The 23,128-nt window shown below is 35.5% G+C and overlaps 1 protein-coding gene across 2 annotated transcripts; it reads left to right on the top strand.

Annotated features, from left to right (window-relative positions):
* The first annotated feature begins 225 nt into the window (after nucleotides 1-225).
* Nucleotides 226-20,436, top strand: znf341 (zinc finger protein 341). Of its 2 annotated transcripts, none has more exons than XM_059540273.1 (16): nucleotides 226-293; nucleotides 1,396-1,503; nucleotides 2,393-2,583; nucleotides 2,658-2,807; nucleotides 3,100-3,315; nucleotides 4,305-4,479; nucleotides 5,038-5,131; nucleotides 5,234-5,439; nucleotides 6,230-6,417; nucleotides 7,248-7,456; nucleotides 9,697-9,793; nucleotides 13,498-13,630; nucleotides 15,555-15,666; nucleotides 15,743-15,813; nucleotides 18,461-18,679; nucleotides 19,807-20,436. In XM_059540273.1, exons 1-16 carry the CDS (start codon nucleotides 245-247, stop codon nucleotides 20,022-20,024), a joined length of 2,436 nt encoding a protein of 811 aa, XP_059396256.1. In that variant the 5' UTR covers nucleotides 226-244; the 3' UTR covers nucleotides 20,025-20,436. The 2 variants fall into 2 exon arrangements, with proteins under 2 accessions (XP_059396256.1, XP_059396257.1); XM_059540274.1 differs by having other exon boundaries at nucleotides 5,041-5,131.
* The last annotated feature ends 2,692 nt before the right edge of the window (nucleotides 20,437-23,128 follow it).

Raw genomic sequence — 23,128 nt, forward strand, 5'->3', positions numbered from 1 at the left:
AAACTTTAATTTAACAGAAAATGCAAAATTGCTTTATGCATAAAAATATCCATTCACGTTATGTTTCATATCAATGCAAAAAAAAACATTTATAAAAAATACTAATTAGAGCACGGATTTGAATGCATATATAAAACCATATGTGAAATGCCGATGTCATGAAAATAACTAGTTAAATAGATTAATAATGACAAACTTTGTTCAATGTAAATGATTGTAATAAGCCCCGCCCACAGCTGGCGTTATGCACAGGAGCTACAAGATGGCGCAGGCAATATTTGAGGTTCTGGAAGGTAATAATGCACTTTATTTAAAACTCTCCAGCATAATTACAAGCTGTAATACATTATTTTATGTTTACAGTGAGAATGCACGCGCGCTCGAGACGAACAAGCCAAAGAAACACATTTCACACAGTTGTTTCGGTTCGTGTGAATGTCAGTGTGTCTCAATAGTACAATAATTACATTTTTAAAAACATGTAAATAATAATACCGCAGGATCGCAGTCAATATGATTCATTCACTTGAATGTACCTGAGAAGAGATTGCTGTAGAGGAGGGAGGAAGAGCGATTGGAATAACAGCCTCGTGCCGCGGATCATGGCGGAGGGAGAGAGACACATCACTGGAAAAGCCACTAAACGGCATCCATCTAATAAATACATGTTTTATTAATAATAATAATAATAATAATATTTTATTGTGCTAAAATACACTAACAATCACATGTTCAATATGAAAAATAGTCATTGTTATTTTACATATAAAATAATTGGTATATTTGTGTGACACGTTTCCTTCCCTAAACTAATAGCGCTTGGATTTATGATCGAAAGAGATGGTATATATATATATATATATATATAGCAATATTTGAATTACCTTACATTATATAACATAAATATAATGATACATGTATTTGGAAATCATATTCATTTGACAATCGTATATATGTTCTTAATTAAATAAATAAATATATTGTTGTTACTTGTTTTTTTTTTTTTTTTTGAGTTGAAATAATTATATGTAATATGTGTAAAGAAAGGGAGTGAGAAACTAGCACAGATATTTAGGAAGCCAGACCTTAAAATATAGTTTTAGTCAATGCTTATAGTTTTTTTAGTTTTACTAAATATTTGCATAATGCTGTGTTTGACCAATCCTAATCAAATATTGATGAGAATAATAATAATTAACAATACTACTGTGTGTTTATACATATACATACATATATATATATATATATATATATATATATATATATATATATATATATGCTCCCTTCATTGTATTGTCACTGGTGTAGTTGTCAGACAGTGATTTGTTTTGCTGAATGCTGAATAACTGGTGGATTAATAGATTGATTGATTACTCCATATTTGTCCCGTTGAAGGCATGGACAATCAGACGGTGCTCAATGTCCAGTCACTGTTGGACGGTCAGGGGGGTGTTCTGGATCCGGGAACACAGAACGTCTCAGGAACGAACATCCAGCCGATGGGTGAGACTCCATCACACATTTATCCGATTAAATACACAGAATGCATGATCTGCCTGTTAAAGGTAAAGTATTTTAGTACTTATGTACTTATTATAATATTCATGCATATTTTGAAAGAGATTTTACTTTCATTTTTAATTTTATTTTAGTTTTAAGTTTGTCGTGTGCTTTTGTCTTTTTTTTTTATTTAGCTTTAATTTATTTATATTTCAGATGTAGCTTTTTTTTTAGTATTGCAACAATCCTAATTTTCGCTAACAATCTTTATTTTAATTATCTAAAATCATTATTAATGGTTTTATTTATTTTTTGTTAACACTAACAACACGTATGTATATACATAGTATTATTTTAAATTTTCAGTTTTCGTTTTAATTTTAGTTTAAGTTTTAGTTAATTTGTTATGTGCTTTTATCATTTGTATTAGTGTTTGTCTTTTTATTTAGCTGTAATTCATTTTATTTCAATTTTAGTTTAAGTCATTTTAGTACTTAAACTTTTTTTTTTTAGTCAGCTGCCATTTAAAAAATATCTTTTATATTTTCAGCTTTCATTTTAATTTTATTTTTGTACATTTTAATAAAAAAACAAATTTTTGTTGTTTTTTTTACTATTTTTATTTAGCTGTAATTTAGTTTTACTTCATTTCTATGGTAATTTTAATACTTATAATTTTTATATATTTTAACTTTAAAAGTTTATTTCAGCTTTATTCCAGTTACTTTATTAAAATGATCAATAATTTTACAATCAATAATTTTATAATCAATAACAACACTGATCGGTGCACTGTATCAATAACAATATCAATAACTGATTTGAAGAATCTGTTGAAGCGGTTTCATTCAGTTTTTAGTCTTAACCCTTCGATGTCACATGATCTCTGCAGACGATGATGATGTGTTTCTGTGTGGAAAATGTAAGAAGCAGTTTAACTCTTTGCCGGCGTTCATGACTCACAAGCGTGAACAGTGTCAGTCCAACACACCGTCACTGGCCACCGTCTCTCTGGCCTCCAACAACGCTTACACCTCCGTCCCGTCCATCAGCGCCGGACCCCAGCTGACCGCTAACAGACAGGTACAGCACACCTGCTAAAACACCCCATGAGACGCCATATCACTGAAATTCACTCTGTTTATGTAATCCTCAAGGTGTCAACGTACATCACTGTGCCGCAGTCACCGCTCACACACACGCTCGTCCAGGGAAATGTGTTGGTCAGCGACGAGGTTCTGATGTCGGCCATATCAGCGTTTAACTCTCTGGATCAACCGATGGCAGCCATGCAGGGACTGACACAGGTGAACACTAGATAATACTTAAAGGAATAGTTCCGCCAAAAATGAAAATATGCTGAAAATGTGCTCACCCTCATGACATCGGAGATTAGGACTCTCATTCTGACGGCACCCATTCACTGCAGTGCATCCGTTTATAAGACACTGATGCAATGCTACATTTCTCCAAATCTGTTGAAGAAACAAACTCATCCTAAGCTTGTATGACCTAAGGCTGAGCACATTTTCTGGGTGAAATACTCCTTTAAGGATCACAAATAAGCTTGTAACCTCTGACATTGCTTGTGTTTTTCAGAGTAATCTCAGCATGCACGCGGGAACCTCGTACCTCCAGCACCATCAGCAACCTCCACAGCCCCTCCCCCAGACACAGGCCACGCCCCTGTCCTCACAGGTGCCCTCCAGCAACAGTAATTCAGTGGTGCAGGTGTACAGCACACTGCCCCCTATGGCTGGAGGCGGTACTGCAGAAGTGTCTGCTCTGGGGCTTCAGTCTTTTCAGTCCATTCAGGTACAGCACTGTTCATTAATTCACATGATCACAAACATAACGCTCATATTTCACTAGAATTAAACTCTGAAATACACTCAAAATTAAACTAGATTGTACATATAGACAGAGATGGTAAATACTGTTATTGAAAAGACTTCAAAATAGACCTACATTTTATAATATGATATATATTATTATAGTAATTATTAATATTTTGAATATGCTATAATTTTTTTTAGTAAGCAATGCTATTTTAGTATTATTTGTATACTATTATAGTATTTATTAATATTTTGAATAAGATTTTTTTTTTTTTTAGTTTAAGGTTTAGTAATTTTATGTGCTTTTGTTATTTTTATTAGTGTTTTTAATGTAATTTATTTTATTTTAGTTTTAGTAATTTAAGTATTTAAACATAAACTTTTTTAATTTAAATTTGTTGCCAAGGAAACATTTATAGATATCATTTTATGTTTTTTATCTAATATTTATATTTTATTTTATTTTAGCTCTGTTTTAAATAATATATATATTTTTTTTATTTTATATTTTTTTTTCTATTAAGCTTTATTTTTATTTCACTTTTAGTTTTGGTTATTTTTTAGTTCTTTAACATTAATAATCATTTTTTCTTTCAGGTTTTTCATCTAATATTTGTTTTATTTTATTCCAGTTATGTATGAGTTACACCCAAAAATGTATTCATAGTTTTAGTAAACAATAACAACACTGGCTGAAAATAAAGATATGCATTTATAAGTAAATTGTAAGTATATTTTTATTACCTCTAAAGGACTTCGTAAACAGTTTTTAGAAGGTGCCATTGATAAATAATATTGAACTATTATTAAATCGAGGCCTTTTCTGATTAAATAAATCTGCATATATATATATATATATATATATTCTAAGTTTACTGATGCAGGTTTGGCTGTTTAATGAACGTTTAATCACCTGGTGTGTGTTTGTGTGTGTGTGTGTGTGTGTGTGTGTGTGTGTGTTTGCAGGTTCCCAGTCAGTGTGTGGAGGGCCAGGTGTTCAGCGCCGCTCCGGTTTACAGCCCAGGAAAACAGAGCAACAAAACCAAGACCTGCAACATCAGCACAAACCTCTCCGAGCTGGGCGAATATGACAAGGTTATCATCCCTAAGAGAGCCAGAACCTCCAAGAAAACACAGGATGGTACCTCACAGCGTCAAAACATGATCTACACCAACCAGTCTGCTTATATATTTGATTAAACAAGTGCTACTTAGTTTGGGGTCTGTAAGATTTTTTGGAAAGAAATTAATACTTTTATTCAGCAAGGAAGCATTAAATTGATCCGATGTGACAAGAAAGACATTTACAATGTTACAAAATAATTATGTTTCAAAGAAATGTTGGTCTTTTGGACTTTTTATTCATGAAGGACCATGAAAATAATTTTAGTCTAACATTGATAATAATCAGAAATGTTTCCTGAGCAGCAGATTAGAATGATTTCTGAAGATCATGTGACTCCAAGACTGGAGTAATGATGCTGAAAATACAGCTGTGCATCACAGAAATAAATTATATTTTAACATATATCCAACAGCTGTTTTAAATTGCAAAAATATTTCGCTTGAAACGCTTGATGAGTGGAAGAGACTTCTTTCAAAAACGTGACAAAATCTTACAAGCCCCAAACATATAAACAATATTGCATATTAAGTAACTGACGATTGCAAGTATATCCAGTCTCTTATTTTGTTCCAGCAGGGCAAACTAAAGGAAAGGCCCAGAAGCTCAAGTGCAATTACTGTGACAAAGTGTTTACCAAGAACTTTGACCTCCAGCAGCATATTCGAAGGTATAAGAGAAAATTCATACGAGATGTTTTTTGTGCAGGGGCCTCAAAATCATGACTGTAATCATGCATAAAGACATAAATAATTTAGCATTACATCTGCAGTCACACGGGTGAAAAGCCCTTTCAGTGCATCGTGTGCGGCCGTGCCTTCGCTCAGAAGTCCAACGTGAAGAAACACATGCAGACGCACAAGGTCTGGCCCGCTGGAGTTCACAGCACTGCATCCAGGATGCCCATCACTGTGCGCGTGCTTCCTCTGAACAGTGACGAAAACTCACAGCAGATGGAGGAAGAAGGGCAAGAGCAAGGTGAGACTGCACCAGCTAAAGAATAGTTCAACCAAAAATGTTAATTTGCTGAAAATGTGCTCACTCTCAGGTCATCCGAGATGTAGATGAGTCTGTGTCTTCGTCAGATTTGGAGAAATGTAGCATTGCATCACATGCTCAGCAATGAATGTGAATGGGTGCCGTCAGAATGAGAGTCCAAACAGCTGATAAATACATCACAAGTAACCCAAACTACTCCAGTCCATCAGTTAATGTCTGGAGAAGACAAAAGCTGAAACAAATCCAGCATTAAGTTTTTTTTATACTTCAAACTATCACTAAAATACGAGTCCTCTATCCATAATAACGCTTCCTCCAGTGAAAAAGTGTTCTGGTCTGAATCAAGCACCGTTTAAACGGCTCTAAACAAATATGTGTCTGGATTTTGATGCGAGAGACAACAGGAGATGCACTTTTATCACTAAATGAAGCGTTATTATGGATTATAGACTCATGTTTTAGCAACAGTCAGTGATTTGAAGTTAAAAACATCTTAATGATTGATTTGTTTCTTACAAACATGCAGCTTTTCACTTCACAAGATGTTAACTGATGGACTGGAGTGGCTGTGGATTATTGTGATGTATTTATCAGCTGTTTGGGCTCTCATTCTGACGGCACCCATTCACTGCAGAGCATCCGTTGATGAGACACTGATGCAATGCTACATTTCTCCAAACCTGATGAAGAAACAAACTCCTCCTGATCTCGGATGACCTGGTGATGTTTCATACCAACCTAAAGATCATTTGTGTGGCTTCGTCTCCAGCCGTCGAGGAGCAGGACGCTGAGGTCCAGGAGACACAGGGTTCGGCAGAGGGCAAACAGAGCAGCGGGATGAACCAGAACAAGCAGATCATCCTCATCGACAGCTCGTATCAGTGCCAGTTCTGCTCGGCCAAATTCAGCACCTACTTCCAGCTGAAGTCTCACATGACGCAGCACAAGAACGAACAGGTAACGCACACACACATGAACATTTTACAGAGCCAGGATACAAACAAACAGCTAAGAATGCATTCTCTGAAAACAAGTTATTACTTAGCAATTTTGCTTCTCAGGTACATTTATCTTGTTCTGTTAAACTATGTACACTACTGTTTAAAAGCTTGGGTTCAGTAAGATTATTATTCTTTTTTGTTATTAAATTTCTTACACATTAAAATTATCAAAAGTAACAGTAAGGACGTTTATACTGCTACAAAATGTTTCTATTTCAAATAAATGTTGCTCTTTTAAACTTTTTCATGAAAAATTAAATGTAAAAAATAAATATAAAGTTATTATCCAACAGTTGTGCTTCTCCGGTAAATTGATCTTGTTTTAAGGATCTTTAAATGACATGAGATATTTTGGTAACATTTTACATTAAGGTCCTATCAGTAAAGAGTGGTTAATGCATTTACTAACATTAACTAACAATGAGCAATAGATTTGTTACAGTATATATTTATTTTAAATGTTAGGTAGTAATAAAAGTACAACTGTTCATTGCTAATTCATGTCATCATAATAACTTTAGATTTAGATGTTGAAATTAACAAATTAACTTAGATTGTTAAATGCTGTAGTAGTATTTTTCATTGTTTGTTCATGTTAACAAATTAACAAACCTATTGTAAAGTGTCACAAGACAATGATGCTAAAAATATAAAATAGCATCTGAGAATCGTTTCAGATTTACACAACCCCTAACGTCAAGTAAAAATGAAGTGTGGTCAGTCATTTTACATCTTCTCTCAGTGTGCGATGGTTAAACGAGACTGACTCTATGAAGTTCCTGTCAGGTGTACCGCTGTGTGGTGAAGAGCTGCTCTCAGACGTTTCAGAAGCTGGATCAGTTTCTGGAGCACATCCACACACACCAGGAGCAGCTGACGTACCGCTGTCACCAGTGCAGTAAAGTCTTCCCATCGCTCTTCGAGCTCGGTCTTCACCAGTATTCACACAGCTTCTGTCCACAGCCGAGCCAGCGCAAAGAGACCAGCTACTACAGGTCACACACACACACACACACACACACACAGTCACTGACCAGCTACTACAGGTCACACACACAGACACAGTCACTGACCAGCTACTACAGGTCTCACACACACACACACACACACACACACACACACACACACACACACAGTCACTGACCAGCTACTACAGGTCACACACACACACACACACACACACACAGTCACTGACCAGCTACTACAGGTCACACACACAGACACAGTCACTGACCAGCTACTACAGGTCTCACACACACACACACACACACACACACACACACACACACACACACACACACAGTCACTGACCAGCTACTACAGGTCACACACACACACACACACAGTCACTGACCTGCTACTACAGGTCACACACAAACACACACACACACACACACACACACAGTCACTGATCAGTTACTACAGGTCACACACAAACACACACAGTCACTGACCAGCTACTACAGGTCACACACACAGACACAGTCACTGACCAGCTACTACAGGTCACACACACAGACACAGTCACTGACCAGCTACTACAGGTCACACACACACACACACACAGTCACTGACCAGCTACTACAGGTCACACACACACACACAGTCACTGACCAGCTACTACAGGTCACACACAACACACACACACACACACACACACACAGTCACTGACCAGCTACTACAGGTCACACACAAACACACACACACACAGTCACTGACCAGCTACTACAGGTCACACACAAACACACACACACACACACAGTCACTGACCAGCTACTACAGGTCACACACAAACACACACACACACACACACACACACACACACACACACACACACACACACACACAGTCACTGACCAGCTACTACAGGTCACACACACACACACACACACACACACACACAGTCACTGACCAGCTACTACAGGTCACACACACAGACACAGTCACTGACCAGCTACTACAGGTCACACACACACACACACACAGTCACTGACCAGCTACTACAGGTCACACACACACACACACACACACACACACAGTCACTGACCAGCTACTACAGGTCACACACACAAACACACACACACAGTCACTGATCAACTACTACAGGTCACACACAAACACACACACACACACACAGTCACTGACCAGCTACTACAGGTCACACACAAACACACACACACAGTCACTGACCAGCTACTACAGGTCACACACACAGACACAGTCACTGACCAGCTACTACAGGTCACACACACACACACACACAGTCACTGACCAGCTACTACAGGTCACACACACACACACACAGTCACTGACCAGCTACTACAGGTCACACACACACACACACACACACACACACACACAGTCACTGACCAGATACTACAGGTCGCACACACACACACACACACAGTCACTGACCAGCTACTACAGGTCACACACACACACACACAGTCACTGACCAGCTACTACAGGTCACACACAAACACACACACACACACACACACACACACACAGTCACTGATGAGCTACTACAGGTCACACACACACACACACACACACACACAGTCACTGACCAGCTACTACAGGTCACACACACACACACACAGTCACTGACCAGCTACTACAGGTCACACACACACACACACACACACAGTCACTGACCAGCTACTACAGGTCACACACACACACACACAGTCACTGACCAGCTACTACAGGTCACACACACACACACACACACACAATCACTGACCAGCTACTACAGGTCACACACACACACACACACACACACACACACACACACACACACACAGTCACTGACCAGCTACTACAGGTCACACACACAGTCACTGACTAGCTACTACAGGTCACACACACAGTCACTGACTAGCTACTACAGGTCACACACACAGTCACTGACTAGCTACTACAGGTCACACACACAGTCACTGACTAGCTACTACAGGTCACACACACAGTCACTGACTAGGTACTACAGGTCACACACACAGTCACTGACTAGCTACTACAGGTCACACACACAGTCACTGATTAGCTACTACAGGTCACACACACAGTCACTGATTAGCTACTACAGGTCACACACACAGTCACTGACCAGCTACTACAGGTCACACACACAGTCACGGACTAGCTACTACAGGTCACAGTGATGAGACTATGAGGTTTAAATCTACTCAGATGAATGTGAATGTGTGGTTGTTGTTGTTTCTGTGTTCAGATGTATGAAGTGTCAGAGTAAATATTCCACACAAGAAGCTCTGGAACAACATCTGCTGAACGCCACTCACAACTACCCCTGTCCACACTGCCAGAAGGTCAGCAATATTTCACTATTATTTACATAATATTATAGTATTTCTTAATACAGGTCAAACTACAGATTTCTTATGAGATCTTAAAAAATTGCCTATCATCATATCAGTATGCTGTTAAGAAAGCTAAGGCTTCCTTTTATTCTAAACAAATTGAAAAACACCACCACACCCCAAAAGCTCTCTTTTCTGTTATTAACTCCATTCTAAACCCCCCTGTTATATCTCTTCACTGCCCGTCTTTGGATCTTTGTGAGAATTTTTCTAGTTATTTCGGCAATAAAGCTTCAAGTTTGAGAGCCCAGTTTCCGATCTCTGATCAGGTAATACCTACAGAGATGACTTCACCTGTCCCGTGGACTTCTTTCAATCCTGTCTCTCTGCAGTATGTAAAGGAAGTTATGCTTAAACTCAAACCCTACTTTAGCTCACACGACACCATACATCCGTACCATCTGAGACTCATATTTGACACTGTCGGCCCAGGGCTGGTGTCACTATTTAACAAATCCCTTGTTAGAAGGAGCTGTGCCATCTAACTTGAAAATTGCCATGGTTACACCTGTTTTAAAGAAACCCTCACTTGATGCTTCTATTTTATAGAATTTTCGTCCGATTTCCATTTTGCCATTTATTTCTATGATACTGGAAAAAACTGTGTTTTTACAGCTCCAGACCTTCCTGACTGATAATCAGGTTCTTGAGAAGTTCCAGTCTGGGTTTAAATCACTGCACAGCACAGAGACCGCTCTTGTAAAAGTTCTCAATGATATTTATATGGCTACAGATTCGGGGGACTCTGTCATTTTAATAATGTTAGACCTATCCTCTGCTTTTGACACCGTCGATCACTCAATTCTTATCTCTCGGCTGGAACACTGCGTTGGGTTAGGGGAGGCTGTTTTAAGCTGGTTTAAATCTTTTCTTACCAATAGATTTTTCCAAGTAAAAATAGGAAATTTCTCTTCTTCTCCTAGTAATCTTTACTGTGGTGTGCCACAAGGCTCTGTTTTAGCTCCTGTCCTTTTTTCTCTTTATCTTCTCCCTTTGGGTTCCATTCTCAGGAAACATAATGTCTCATTCCACTGCTATGCTGACGATATACAAATCTATATGCCTGTGTCTAAGAAAAATAACAGTTCTCTAGGCAACCTAACAGCATGTCTTGAGGATGTGAAAGCTTGGCTTGCCAATAATTTTCTTTTTCTGAACTCAGACAAAACAGAAGTCATTGTTTTTAACTCCTCAGAATCCAGGCTAAGTAATCACCCTGACCTTGAATCTCTAAATCAGTTCATTTCTCCCCAAGTAAGGAATCTAGGTGTGATGGTAGATAGGTGCCTCAAATTTGACAAGCAGATAAGCACAGTCATTGGGTCCAGCTTCTTCTCTCTTCGCTCTTTAACAAAAATCTAATCTTTTCTCCCTAAGCGCTCCATGGAGACTGCTATCCATGCTCTTATTACCTCTCGCCTGGACTATTGCAATTCCCAATACTTTGGTATATCTAAGTCCCAAACGTCACGCCTACAGGTCGTTCAAAACGCAGCAGCGAGATTTCTGAAGGGAAAGAGGAAATTTGATTATGCCACCCCCCTCCTAAGATCCCTTCACTGGCTTCCGTTTAATTTTAGAATTTATTTAAAAATTTTACTACCGGTTTTTAAATCATTAAATGATTTAGCACCTTCTTATTTGTCCGATCTACTCCATCCCTACCTTCCTACTAGAGGCCTTAGATCCAAAGATAAGCTCCTCCTTCAGATTCCCACAACCCGGCTAAAATCGAGGGGTAACCGAGCCTTTGAAGTGGCCGGCCCAACACTGTGGAATAAGCTCCCACTCCATATTAGATCTGCCTCCACTTTGTCGTAGTTCAAATCATGTCTCAAAACTTATCTATTCTCGGTTGCTTTTAGCTTATAAGAGTGTTCTATCATAAATTGTTTGCTACTATTTGTGTACTTTATAAGTGTTCTGTTTTAAACTATCTTGCTGACTTTAGAGTACTTAACCTTTTATTTTTCCTAACTTGTACAGCACTTTGGTCGGCCTGTGGCCGTTTTTATTTGTGCTTTATAAATAAACTGAACTTGAACTTAATAATTTTGAATAGCTTTTATATTTTCATATTCATTTTAGTTTATGTTTCAGTGTTTTCGTTTGCCATTTTATCAGTTTTTTATATATATATTTATTTTTACCTTTTTTTTTCATTTATACCTCAGTTTTAGTAATTGTATTACTTCAGTTTGCTGCCAAGGAAAATACTATTACATTTTATTACAGCTTTATTTCAAATAAATGTTTTTCTATATTTCTTTTGAACTATTATAACATATTATTTAAAAAAACATTATTTTTAATACTTTAAGTTTTAGTATTATTAATATACTATTATTGTATATAATACTTTAAATGAACTTTTATTTCTATTCTATTTTTAATGTTTAGTAATTTTATGTGCTTTTGTAATTTTTTGTATTTTTTAGTAAGTCAGCTTTAATTTTGTTACATTTTTTTTAATTTTTCATTTCAGTTAAGGCCCTTTCACACCGGATGCGTAACGAAAAAGCGAAACGAAAAAGCGAATAGTTCGCGTGCGAATAGTTCGCGTGCGAATAGTTCGCGTCAAAACCATTCACATCAGCCGCGACGCGAATTTGCGATGTCTGTGACGTTCAGAGAGCTTCAACATTCCAAAACTTTCGCGCCGACAGTTGAGAAAATGGACACTTCAACATCATCATCCAGTGAAGACGAGCTTTTCATTTTCTTTAAAAGACAGAAAAGAAGGTTTTGGGTGCACCCAGTCCTAAAGAACAGAGAGTCTGAAGGGGAGTATGCCAATCATGTACAGGAGCTAAAACTTTATCATTGCCGGTTCCGCACTTACTTTCGGATGTCTGTGGGACAATTCGAGGAGCTCCTTCAGATAGTGGCACCGCATCTGACGAGACAAACCACAAACTTCAGGGAACCAATTGATCCGGAGCAGCGTCTGGCAGTCTGCTTAAGGTGAGCTGTCCTCCTAAAAGCATCAGCCCATAGAACACACACACAAGTAATCAGAAGATCCGTCATTTTTGCTGTGACGTGACCTTTGTTTCCTTGTATGTGATTGGCTGAAGCCTTTTTGTCGCCTCAAAAGTAAAAAAAAATCGACATCGAAGCGAAAAAAAAAAAAGTCGTTTTTTCGCCTCAGCACATTCGTGTTCGGTGTGAAAGCACTCATTACACAAACAGCTGATCAAAAAATAAAACCATCGCGCGAATTATTCGCGCGTCAAAATCGCGTCCAGTGTGAAAGGACCTTTAGTTGTCAAGAAAACATTAAGTTTAACTTTTTCATCTAATATTCTTTTTTTTTCAGCTTAATTTCAAGTGATGAAAAAGATTTTTAATGTTTCTCATTTTCATTTCAGTTTAAGCTTTTTGTTGTGCCTTAATCATTTTTATTAGTTTTTGTTTTTTATTATTTAACTTTGTTTAAATTTGACTATAGATCTAGTTTCAGCTTAAAATTTCTATATCTACTATTACAAAAAGTGTTAAGTTTTTCATGTAATATTTATATTTTATTTAAAGTAAAAAAAATGTTTACATTTTTTTTAGTCAGCACCTGAACATTTCTTTTCAAAGAATCATATTGAAGAATCAAATGAAACACATATGTCAGCAGCGGTGAATGTGTTTGTATCCCTCAGGTGTTTCCGTGTGAGAGGTATTTCCGCAGGCATCTCTCCACTCACGGCGTTGGCGGCAAATTCAAATGTCAGATCTGTAAAAAGTTCTTCAAAACAGAGCACTACCTCAAACTACACACAAAGATCCACTCAGGTACCACACACTTTATGTCCTTTCCTCTCAAATACGGTTTTAGCCTAGAGTTTATGAAGGCTTTAGAACAGTGTTGTTTTTGGCGGTCTGTGTTAATTTTAGTTTTAGTCTAGTCTTTGTGTGAATTGTCATTTTAGTTTTTATTAGTTTTAATCACGTTCATACTTTTTTTAGTGTAGTTGGTCTAGTCGAGGCAACTAAAAGTCTGAGCATTTTAGTCAGAATTATCCATGACTATTTTCGTTTAGTTTTAGTCGATGAAAACTGATGACATTTAGTCTAGTTCTAGTCAAAGAAAGTTGTATTTTAGTCTAATTTTAGTAATGCAATTCTATTTAATCCAGCCAGTATAGTATAAGTACCTAGTAGTATAGACGAAACCAAAATTTTCTTTTAGCCAAACCCATTTCAAACCAGGTTATCTTATTATATATTATATACCTTTTAGACTCAAGAATGCATCCATTCCAGACACGGAAGATGCTCTGATTTGAATTTACAACATTTATTTTACCAACCAAACACGTTAGAAGTAGTGGTCGGCCGATATATCGGCCGATATTTTAAATTTTTCAAATATCGCCATTGGCCGATAAGTTTTTCTGTAGGCCGATGTGTTTGGAGATGTGTTCGGTACTTTTATTTTGACAGCACTGAGTGCTCAAATACTCTCTCTTGTTTACTGTAGTCATTAATATTTCTGTCTAATATGGATAGAAGTTTGTCTAATAATCAGATTAACGGTTAAACAAAGGAATTCATGTATGCAGAAAGTATTATAACGATTTCTTTTATATTAGGCCTATTAGTAATAGAAAGGCAAACATTATAATACTTTCTTGTTTGCCGTCAGCATTAAGCAAATACGCATTTGTATAATTTAAACAAATCTTTGAACATTTAATTTCACAAACCTTGCAAACTTACTTGAATCTAGCTGTCAGATCGTGTGTATGTGTATCCAGCATGATCGCATGTTCTCTGTGTGACAGTCGGTCCGTGTGAATTGAATGCTTTAAACTTTAAACTCGTGATTTCAAATTATTCTGCGCTTTATGCATTCGCCCACTGTCATATTTATGTCATTTTCTCTGTGTGCTGTATGTAAAATGAGGGATACCCTGCCTTTATTAGAAAAATATGATTCCCAGTGTACACAAAAACTTCTGAGTGCCCTGTTGGTTACAGTGTTTACTTATTTTTATATTATAGTTTTATCAAATATTTATTTATTAGTGAAAAATACTGTAATCTAAAGTTTAAGTATGTTTCTTTTACACATTTATTTTTTAATCCATTGTCAAATGATTTCAAATTTCTTAAATATTAATAATAATAATAAAAAAAAAAATAAAAAATAAAAATATATATATATATATATATATATATATATATATATATCGGCTGCATATCGGCTATCGGCAGTCAAAAAAACACATATCGGTCGACCACTAGTTAGAAGTACACACATTGGTCCCTTTCTCTGTGTCAGACTTAACTTTGTTTGTTGTCGTCTTATAAATAATACAGAAACAGAAATACTGCAAAATAAAAATAATATCGTGACTATACGAGACGAAATAACGTTATGACATTTTGTTTCTGTCAAGGAAAATGAAGAGACATTTTAGCATAGTTTTTACTTTGTAAACCACATTTAGTCTTGTTTTTATTTGTCAACAATATTTAATTATACGTTTAATTATAGTCATCATCACATGATCAGCATTTACGTTGCGCCTTCGAGGTTCGTTGACGACGATATTTAGTTATCATTTTCGTTGCCGAAAGCAACACTACTCTAGAAAGTCCCAAAAAACAGACGAGTTAATGTACGAAGTAGCTTTGATTGAGTAATAAACTGAATTATAAAATGAGTCTGATGTGTTACAGGAACGTAAAGTCAGATTTTGTTGTTTCGCAGGAGAGAAGCCGTATAAATGCTCCGTCTGTGAGGCCACGTTCAACAGGAAGGACAAAGTAAAGAGACACATGCTGATTCACGAACCCTTCAAGAAGTACAAGTGTCCCTTCAGGTGAGTGACGGCGTTGAGGCGGCAGAGAGACATCCGTGTGATCTGAATGTGTTTGATGATTTGATTTCTGTGACAGGACTCATGTGGGCTGCACCAAAGAGTTTAACAGACCCGACAAACTCAAAGCTCATATTCTCTCACATTCAGGTGAGGATGATGAAGTCTGAACTTTAGTACTTCGGTTTTTCATATAATATTCAGCCTCATTTTAATGAACGTAACTGATTTTAATAGTTTGTTTTAGTAGTATTCATATACAATTATAGTCTTAATTAATAATGTTAGTACAGTCGTGGCCAAAAGTTTTGAGAATTACATAAATATTGGAAATTGGAAAAGTTGCTGCTTAAGTTTTTATAATAGCAATTTGCATATACTCCAGAATGTTATGAAGAGTGATCAGATGAATTGCATAGTCCTTCTTTGCCATGAAAATTAACTTAATCCCAAAAAACCTTTCCACTGCATTTCATTGCTGTCATTAAAGGACCTGCTGAGATCATTTCAGTAATCGTCTTGTTAACTCAGGTGAGAATGTTGACGAGCACAAGGCTGGAGATCATTATGTCAGGCTGATTGGGTTAGAATGGCAGACTTGACATGTTAAAAGGAGGGTGATGCTTCAAATCATTCTTCTTCCATTGTTAACCATCGTGACCTGCAAAGAAACGCGTGCAGCCATCATTGTGTTGCATAAAAATGGCTTCACAGGCAAGAATATTGTGGCTACTAAGATTGCACCTAAATCAACAATTTATAGGATCATCAAGAACTTCAAGGAAAGAGGTTCAATTCTTGTAAAGAAGGCTTCAGGGTGTCCAAGAAAGTCCAGCAAGCGCCAGGATGGTCTCCTAAAGAGGATTCAGCTGTGGGATCGGAGTGCCACCAGTGCAGATCTTGCTCAGGAATGGCAGCAGGCAGGTGTGAGCACATCTGCACGCACAGTGAGGACAAGACTTTTGGAAGATGGCCTGGTGTCAAGAAGGGCAGCAAAGAAGCCACTTCTCTCCAAAAAAAACATCAGGGACAGATTGATCTTCTGCAGAAAGTATAGTGAATGGACTGCTGAGGACTGGGGCAAAGTCATATTCTCCGATGAAGCCCCTTTCCGATTGTTTGGGGCATCTGGAAAAAGGCTTGTCCGGAGAAGAAAAGGTGAGCGCTACCATCAGTCCTGTGTCATGCCAACAGTAAAGCATCCTGACACCATTCATGTGTGGGGTTGCTTCTCATCCAAGGGAGTGGGCTCACTCACAATTCTGCCCAAAAACACAGCCATGAATAAAGAATGGTACCAAAACACCCTCCAACAGCAACTTCTTCCAACAATCCAACAACAGTTTGGTGAAGAACAATGCATTTTCCAGCACGATGGAGCACCGTGCCATAAGGCAAAAGTGATAACTAAGTGGCTCGGGAACCAGAATGTTGAAATTTTGGGTCCATGGCCTGGAAACTCCCCAGATCTTAATCCCATTGAGAACTTGTGGTCAATCCTCAAGAGGCGGGTGGACAAACAAAAACCCACTAATTCTGACAAACTCCAAGAAGTGATTATGAAAGAATGGGTTGCTATCAGTCAGGATTTGGCCCAGAAGTTGATTGAGAGCATGCCCAGTCGAATTGCAGAGGTCCTGAAAAAGAAGGGCCAACACTGCAAATACTGACTCTTTGCATAAATGTCATGTAATTGTCGATAAAAGCCTTTGAAACATATGAAGTGCTTGTAATTATATTTCAGTACATCACAGAAACAACTGAAACAAAGATCTAAAAGCAGTTTAGCAGCAAACATTTTGAAAACTAATATTTATGTCATTCTCAAAACTTTTGGCCACGACTGTATTATTCAAATACTATTAGTATACTATATTATAGTTTTAGTCATTTTAGTTTACATTTTAGAAATTTAGTTATTGCTTTTGCCATTTTTATTATTTTTTATTTCTATTTTGGTTCATTTTAGTTCTAAAACTATTGTCTAATAAATTTTGTAATAAAAGAAAAAACATTTTTAATAGATTTAGTTAACAATATATTGTAGTATACTATACTATCTTGCCTTTTTTTATATACTAATATTCATATTTTATTTTCATTTCAATTAACGAAATTAATTTTCAATTAACGAAATTAATTTTTAATTTTAGTTTTAGTGAATGTTATTTTACAATCATTGAGACACTAATAGTTATTATTAATATTTTGAATTGGATTTCATTTTTATATTTTCCATTTTCTTTTTCATTTTAGGAATTTTGTTGCGTTTCTTTCATTTCTATTAGTTTTAATAATTTTAATAGCTCTTTTATTTCAAGTTAAATTCATAAAAAAACGTATCATTTAGAAAAGTTTACAAATCCCTTTAGATTAAAATCTGCCTATATTATATATAAATATAAATCTATATTGTCTGTCTAATCTATTGTGTACTTTTTTATTAAAAACTATATGTAATGTAATATAATAAACACACATATAAATTACATATATTAATTTCTAAGCATATACTGTATATATTCTAAATTATTATTCTATTCTATTATTCTACATTTGAGCATTTACTTTAAAAAATACTTCAATTATAATCAGAAAATATTTTATAAGCAACAAACCTTAATATCTTAGTAATAGTTTTGCTTGTCAGGTGAATTCATCTTGTTTTTATGCACATTTCAATACTGTTACTGCAAAACAAGGCAAAGATACTCTAATAAATGTTTCTGTTGTTGTTGTTGAGTAATGTGGAACTGTATAATGATGTATGTAGCGAATGTCTTTCTCTCTCCTGCAGGTATAAAGCCGTATAAGTGTCAGTTCTGTCAGAAATCGTTCAGTCGTCGCGCTCACATGCTGGAGCATCAGCGCTCACACACCGATAACTATCGCTTCCGCTGTGCCGCCTGCAACAAGGGCTTCACCCGCCAGAAATACTACAGCGATCACAAGTGTCCGCTCGGGGGGGCCACGCAGGGTGCAGACGGGACGCCGGGACGGGACAACAGCGGCCAGGGTAAACACACACACACACACGTTAAACGGAGAGTTCACCCAAAATTGAAAATGTTCTGTTTATTTACTCATCCTCTGGTCATCCAAGATGACTTTTGTTCTTCAGTAGAACAGTAAAGAAGATTTTTAGATGAAACCTTGGTCCTTGGTGGTTCATAAATTTCAAATAAACAGCTACTGGCACTTTGAGAGTTAAAAAAGCATATACAGGCGACACAAAATGAATCCATGTGGCTCCTGATTAGTGGTCGACCGATAGTGTTTTTTTTGTTTTTTTTTTATTAGCCGATACCGATATCTTGGAAAGCAGAGTGCTTGATAACCGATATAAAGCTGATTTTTTTATTTTATTTTACTTTTTTTTAATTAATATTTAAGAAATTTTAAATCATTTGACAATGGATTAAAAAAATTAATGTATACACAATTTAGATTTTTTAAATTTTTTTACAAATAAATAAATATTTAATAAAAGGTAAACACTGTAACCAACAGGGCACTCTGTATTCTGGGAAGTTTGTTAGATATATTATATAAATGCATATTTGCTTAATGCTGACGGCAAACGAAAAAGTATTATTATGTTTGCCTTTCTATTACTAATTATATGAAAGCAATTGTTATACTTTCTGTATACATTAATTCCTTTATTTAACAATTCTAACTGATTATTAGACAGACTTCTATCCGTATTAGACAGAACTGTTTACAACGACAATAAACAAGAGAGAGAGTGTGAGCACTCAGGCACTGCTGCTCTCAGCGCCGTCAAAATAAAAGTCCCGCCTCCAATACATCGGTCAAGCAGAAAAACGTATAGGCCAATGCCGATATTTGCAAAGTGCCAAATATCGGCTGATATATCGGCCCTTGCAATATATCGGTCAACAAATACTCGAGATGATAAAATAAGGTCTTATGAAACAAAATGATCAGTCTGCGCAAGAAACTGAATATTATTTACAACGCAATCCAGAGCCTTAGCCAAACTAGGAAAATTTGATTAAAAACAGTTTGTTTTAATGAACTGGTTCAAGTCACTAGTTCATAATCATGTAAGGATGTAAAGTATATGCAATTATATTATTAAAGCACCAAATAAAGTTGTAAAATTTTTTCTTTCCGCAGACACAGGAGACGGATCTCCTGCAGCTGAGCCTGATGAACGTGGAGAAACCGAAGAGGAGGGCGAAGATAATGACGGTGAGACGCAGCAGGATGAAGAACGTGAGCAGATGAGAGGAGACGAGGAAGAGAGGAACGAGACGAGACTGGATCACATGCAGGAAGACGACAGCGCCGTCAGACTGCTGTCTGAACCCATGTGCTTCCAGACGGGCGACTGATGAACAGCTTACAAACATGCATCACTATGTTTACAAACAGTGTCGGCTTTTGGTAATTTTTAAAAACATAAATGATGGGCTCAGATCCCTGTTGCTTATCTTTAATATTTGATTTGTTTTATATTAAAACATTATTACAAGCTGATTTTCTTTTTTTCTTGCATTTGTTGAGATGAACTTAAGACTGTAACTTAATTGATTCGGTTTCAAATAAATATGAATCTGAATTTCTGCACAGTTGCAGTACAATTATATATTGTCCATAAATATGTATGTTATATATTTATAATGCTTGTACATAAGTCATACAGTTTGTGAACACTTTAAAGCAATGTTGTAATTGTTAACAAAAAGTAAAACTAAGAATAATTTTCTGTAAAAATAAAAAATATTAAAGTGTTCGATGGAAAAACTTCAAGATATTCTATTTCATTTAGTTGCCAAGGCAACATTTCTATTGTAATATTTACAAAAATTACTACAAAACAAAAACTGAAATTAAAATAAAGATAAAAAGAAAAAAAATTACAGATAAATTAAAAAGATTACAAAATATTATTAGATTAAATATTAGATGCAAAACTAGAATTAGATTTTATTGCCCTTAGTTGGCAAAGCAACATCATTTTAATTTTTTATAAGTATTAAAATGACTAACTTAAACTTAAATAAAAAAATTAAGCTAAAAATAATTATTAAAAATAAAAAATAAACAAATACCAATTATTTTCAGTAAAAAAATAAAAAAATATGTATATAAATATTAGATAAAAACCTACAATTTAAGCTTATTTCAGTTGTCAAAACAACATTTCTAATTTTATATATATATTTTTTATTTTTAATTACTAAATCTAAAATAAAAAGAAATATGAAAAACTCCAACAAATACTCTTTTATATACACATATATACACACACACACACACACACACACACATATATATATACAAATTAAAACAAACATTTTGACACCTTAAGCATACTTTATTGCAGTTACCCAGTCATTTCTAATTTTAGTTTTTTTGTCCATTAAAATGCAACTGTTTGAGAGGTTTTATGCCAGAAGTGTAGATTTTTTTTTAAGATGCCATATCAAGTTAAAAGCAGTTCAACTTTTGCAATAAAATGTATGGAAACATTAGTTTGTTCAGTTGCTTTATCCCATATGGATTTAATGTTAATGCTAAATATTTTGCATTACAAACAGCATCCAGGTCTCAAAAACAAAACAAAACGCAAGACATTTTCCCATAGAGTTATTTATTCAGCTGCTGAACAACTTTCACATTTGACTTTACATACAAATCAATGCTAGTAAATAACTCTGAAACGACCCTGAAAGAGGCCGCTTCTACTTAATGCTAGTTTATGCTAAAATCATCAGATTAATCTGAAGAGAGGAGAGTATTCACACCATGTACAGGATTCAGTTCATATACAGAGTCAGAATAGTTTGGTTTACATGGATCAGTCAGAATAAAACTAAAAATTAAGTCAAAATCATCGTTCAGGGGATTTCAAAGGTTAAAATCTCATTCAAACAGAGTAAATTGAATAAAAATAGCTGGTTAAATAAATATTTGATGTAGATTTATTTTCTGAAAATCAAAACGATCCTCCCTGAAACCCTAAAACAGTCATCCATATGAGTCTTCATATTATTACCCATAATGCAATGCGCTGAACCACAGCTATATGCTTTATAGCAGGGCTTTTGGGCTCCTCCAGTGGTTTAGACTAGAATCACTTCAGATAATTCATGAAACATGAAATCACCTACGATCTGATCAGAAAAACAGCTTCAAGGAACACTTAAAAAGGTGCATTTAAAGCAGGCGCTCTATAGAACTAGAGCGGTAACTGTGATAAATACTGTACTCTCCCAACTAAACTCACACGCGCCGTGTCTGAAAGTGACACACAATTTCAGTTCATCTCAGAGAAATCACTTAGTAATGTGAATCTGTGCTCGAGAACCAGAGCGTGAAATCAGACACACTGGAGAACAAGAGCAAGAATCTCCCGAAATTTTTTATCATTTTAGAAATGTCAAAGCCATGTTTCACCTCAAAATTCACACACACACACACTATACATACATACATACACACACACACATACACACACACACTATACATACATACACACACACACACACTATACACATGTAATTTTTTTATATATATATCCTATTTTAATACATACATCTATACATATAGTTGTATATAAAAAAACTTTAAATATATCATGTATAAAAACATCTATTTTATTATATTCAGTTTTACACATTTTTTTTTATTTGTGTGTGTGTGTGTGTGTGTGTGTATATATATATATATATATATATATATATATATATAGGTGTGTAATATTTAGGAATATATTACTTTTTAAGTTATGTGTGTGTGTGTGTGTGTGTATATATATCTATATCTATATCTATATATATATATATATATATATATTCAATAGTTGTTTTATATGTAACTCATATCTACAGTATATATGCATAGATATGAATGTATGAAAATAAAATGTACTGTGCATAAAGACCATTACATTACAATATTTTGCATTGCAACAGTATTTTCATGAAAATCAATCATTTTACAAATTTAAAAAACTGTTAAAAAAACGGATGTAATTGAATTATTTAATAAATGTATTAGTTTGATTTAAGTTTTTTTTTTTTTTTTAGAACAGCACAAATTCACTACAAGACAAGTATATATATATATACACACACGTACACACACTGTATTTCTCACTGAACAGTTACAAGACCAAGTAGAAAACAATTTGAAAAAATGTGTTTAATCGTCATGAACATGATTGAATTTTAAAGTCACAATGCTAATTGCTTAATTGTCTTTATATTTTAGCAAAATATAATTTCTCAATGATTTTGGGATGAAACTGGCCAGTTCTTGACAGTTTGATTTAATTTTTTAGGCAAGTTGTGCAATAAGCCATCAGGTTGTCACCTGAAGATCCTGCTGTTGTCGAGTGCTACACTTTAATAACTCCGTTTGTTTGGATGACAGTGAGGAAAAAAGGCACAAGGAGACCCATCGTAGGGTTTGTGAACATAAAAACACACAT

The sequence above is a fragment of the Carassius carassius genome, chromosome 46 (genome assembly GCF_963082965.1).
Source record: "Carassius carassius chromosome 46, fCarCar2.1, whole genome shotgun sequence".
Taxonomy (NCBI): Eukaryota; Metazoa; Chordata; class Actinopteri; order Cypriniformes; family Cyprinidae; genus Carassius; species Carassius carassius.

Bases quoted from the DNA above. Each gene is read 5' to 3' on its own strand.
- znf341 (XM_059540273.1), top strand. From the start codon at position 245: ATGCACAGGAGCTACAAGATGGCGCAGGCAATATTTGAGGTTCTGGAA. The intron at 3,316-4,304 runs GTACAGCACTGT...GTGTGTTTGCAG, and splicing joins AGTCTTTTCAGTCCATTCAG to GTTCCCAGTCAGTGTGTGGA. The intron at 4,480-5,037 runs GTACCTCACAGC...ATTTTGTTCCAG, and splicing joins CTCCAAGAAAACACAGGATG to CAGGGCAAACTAAAGGAAAG.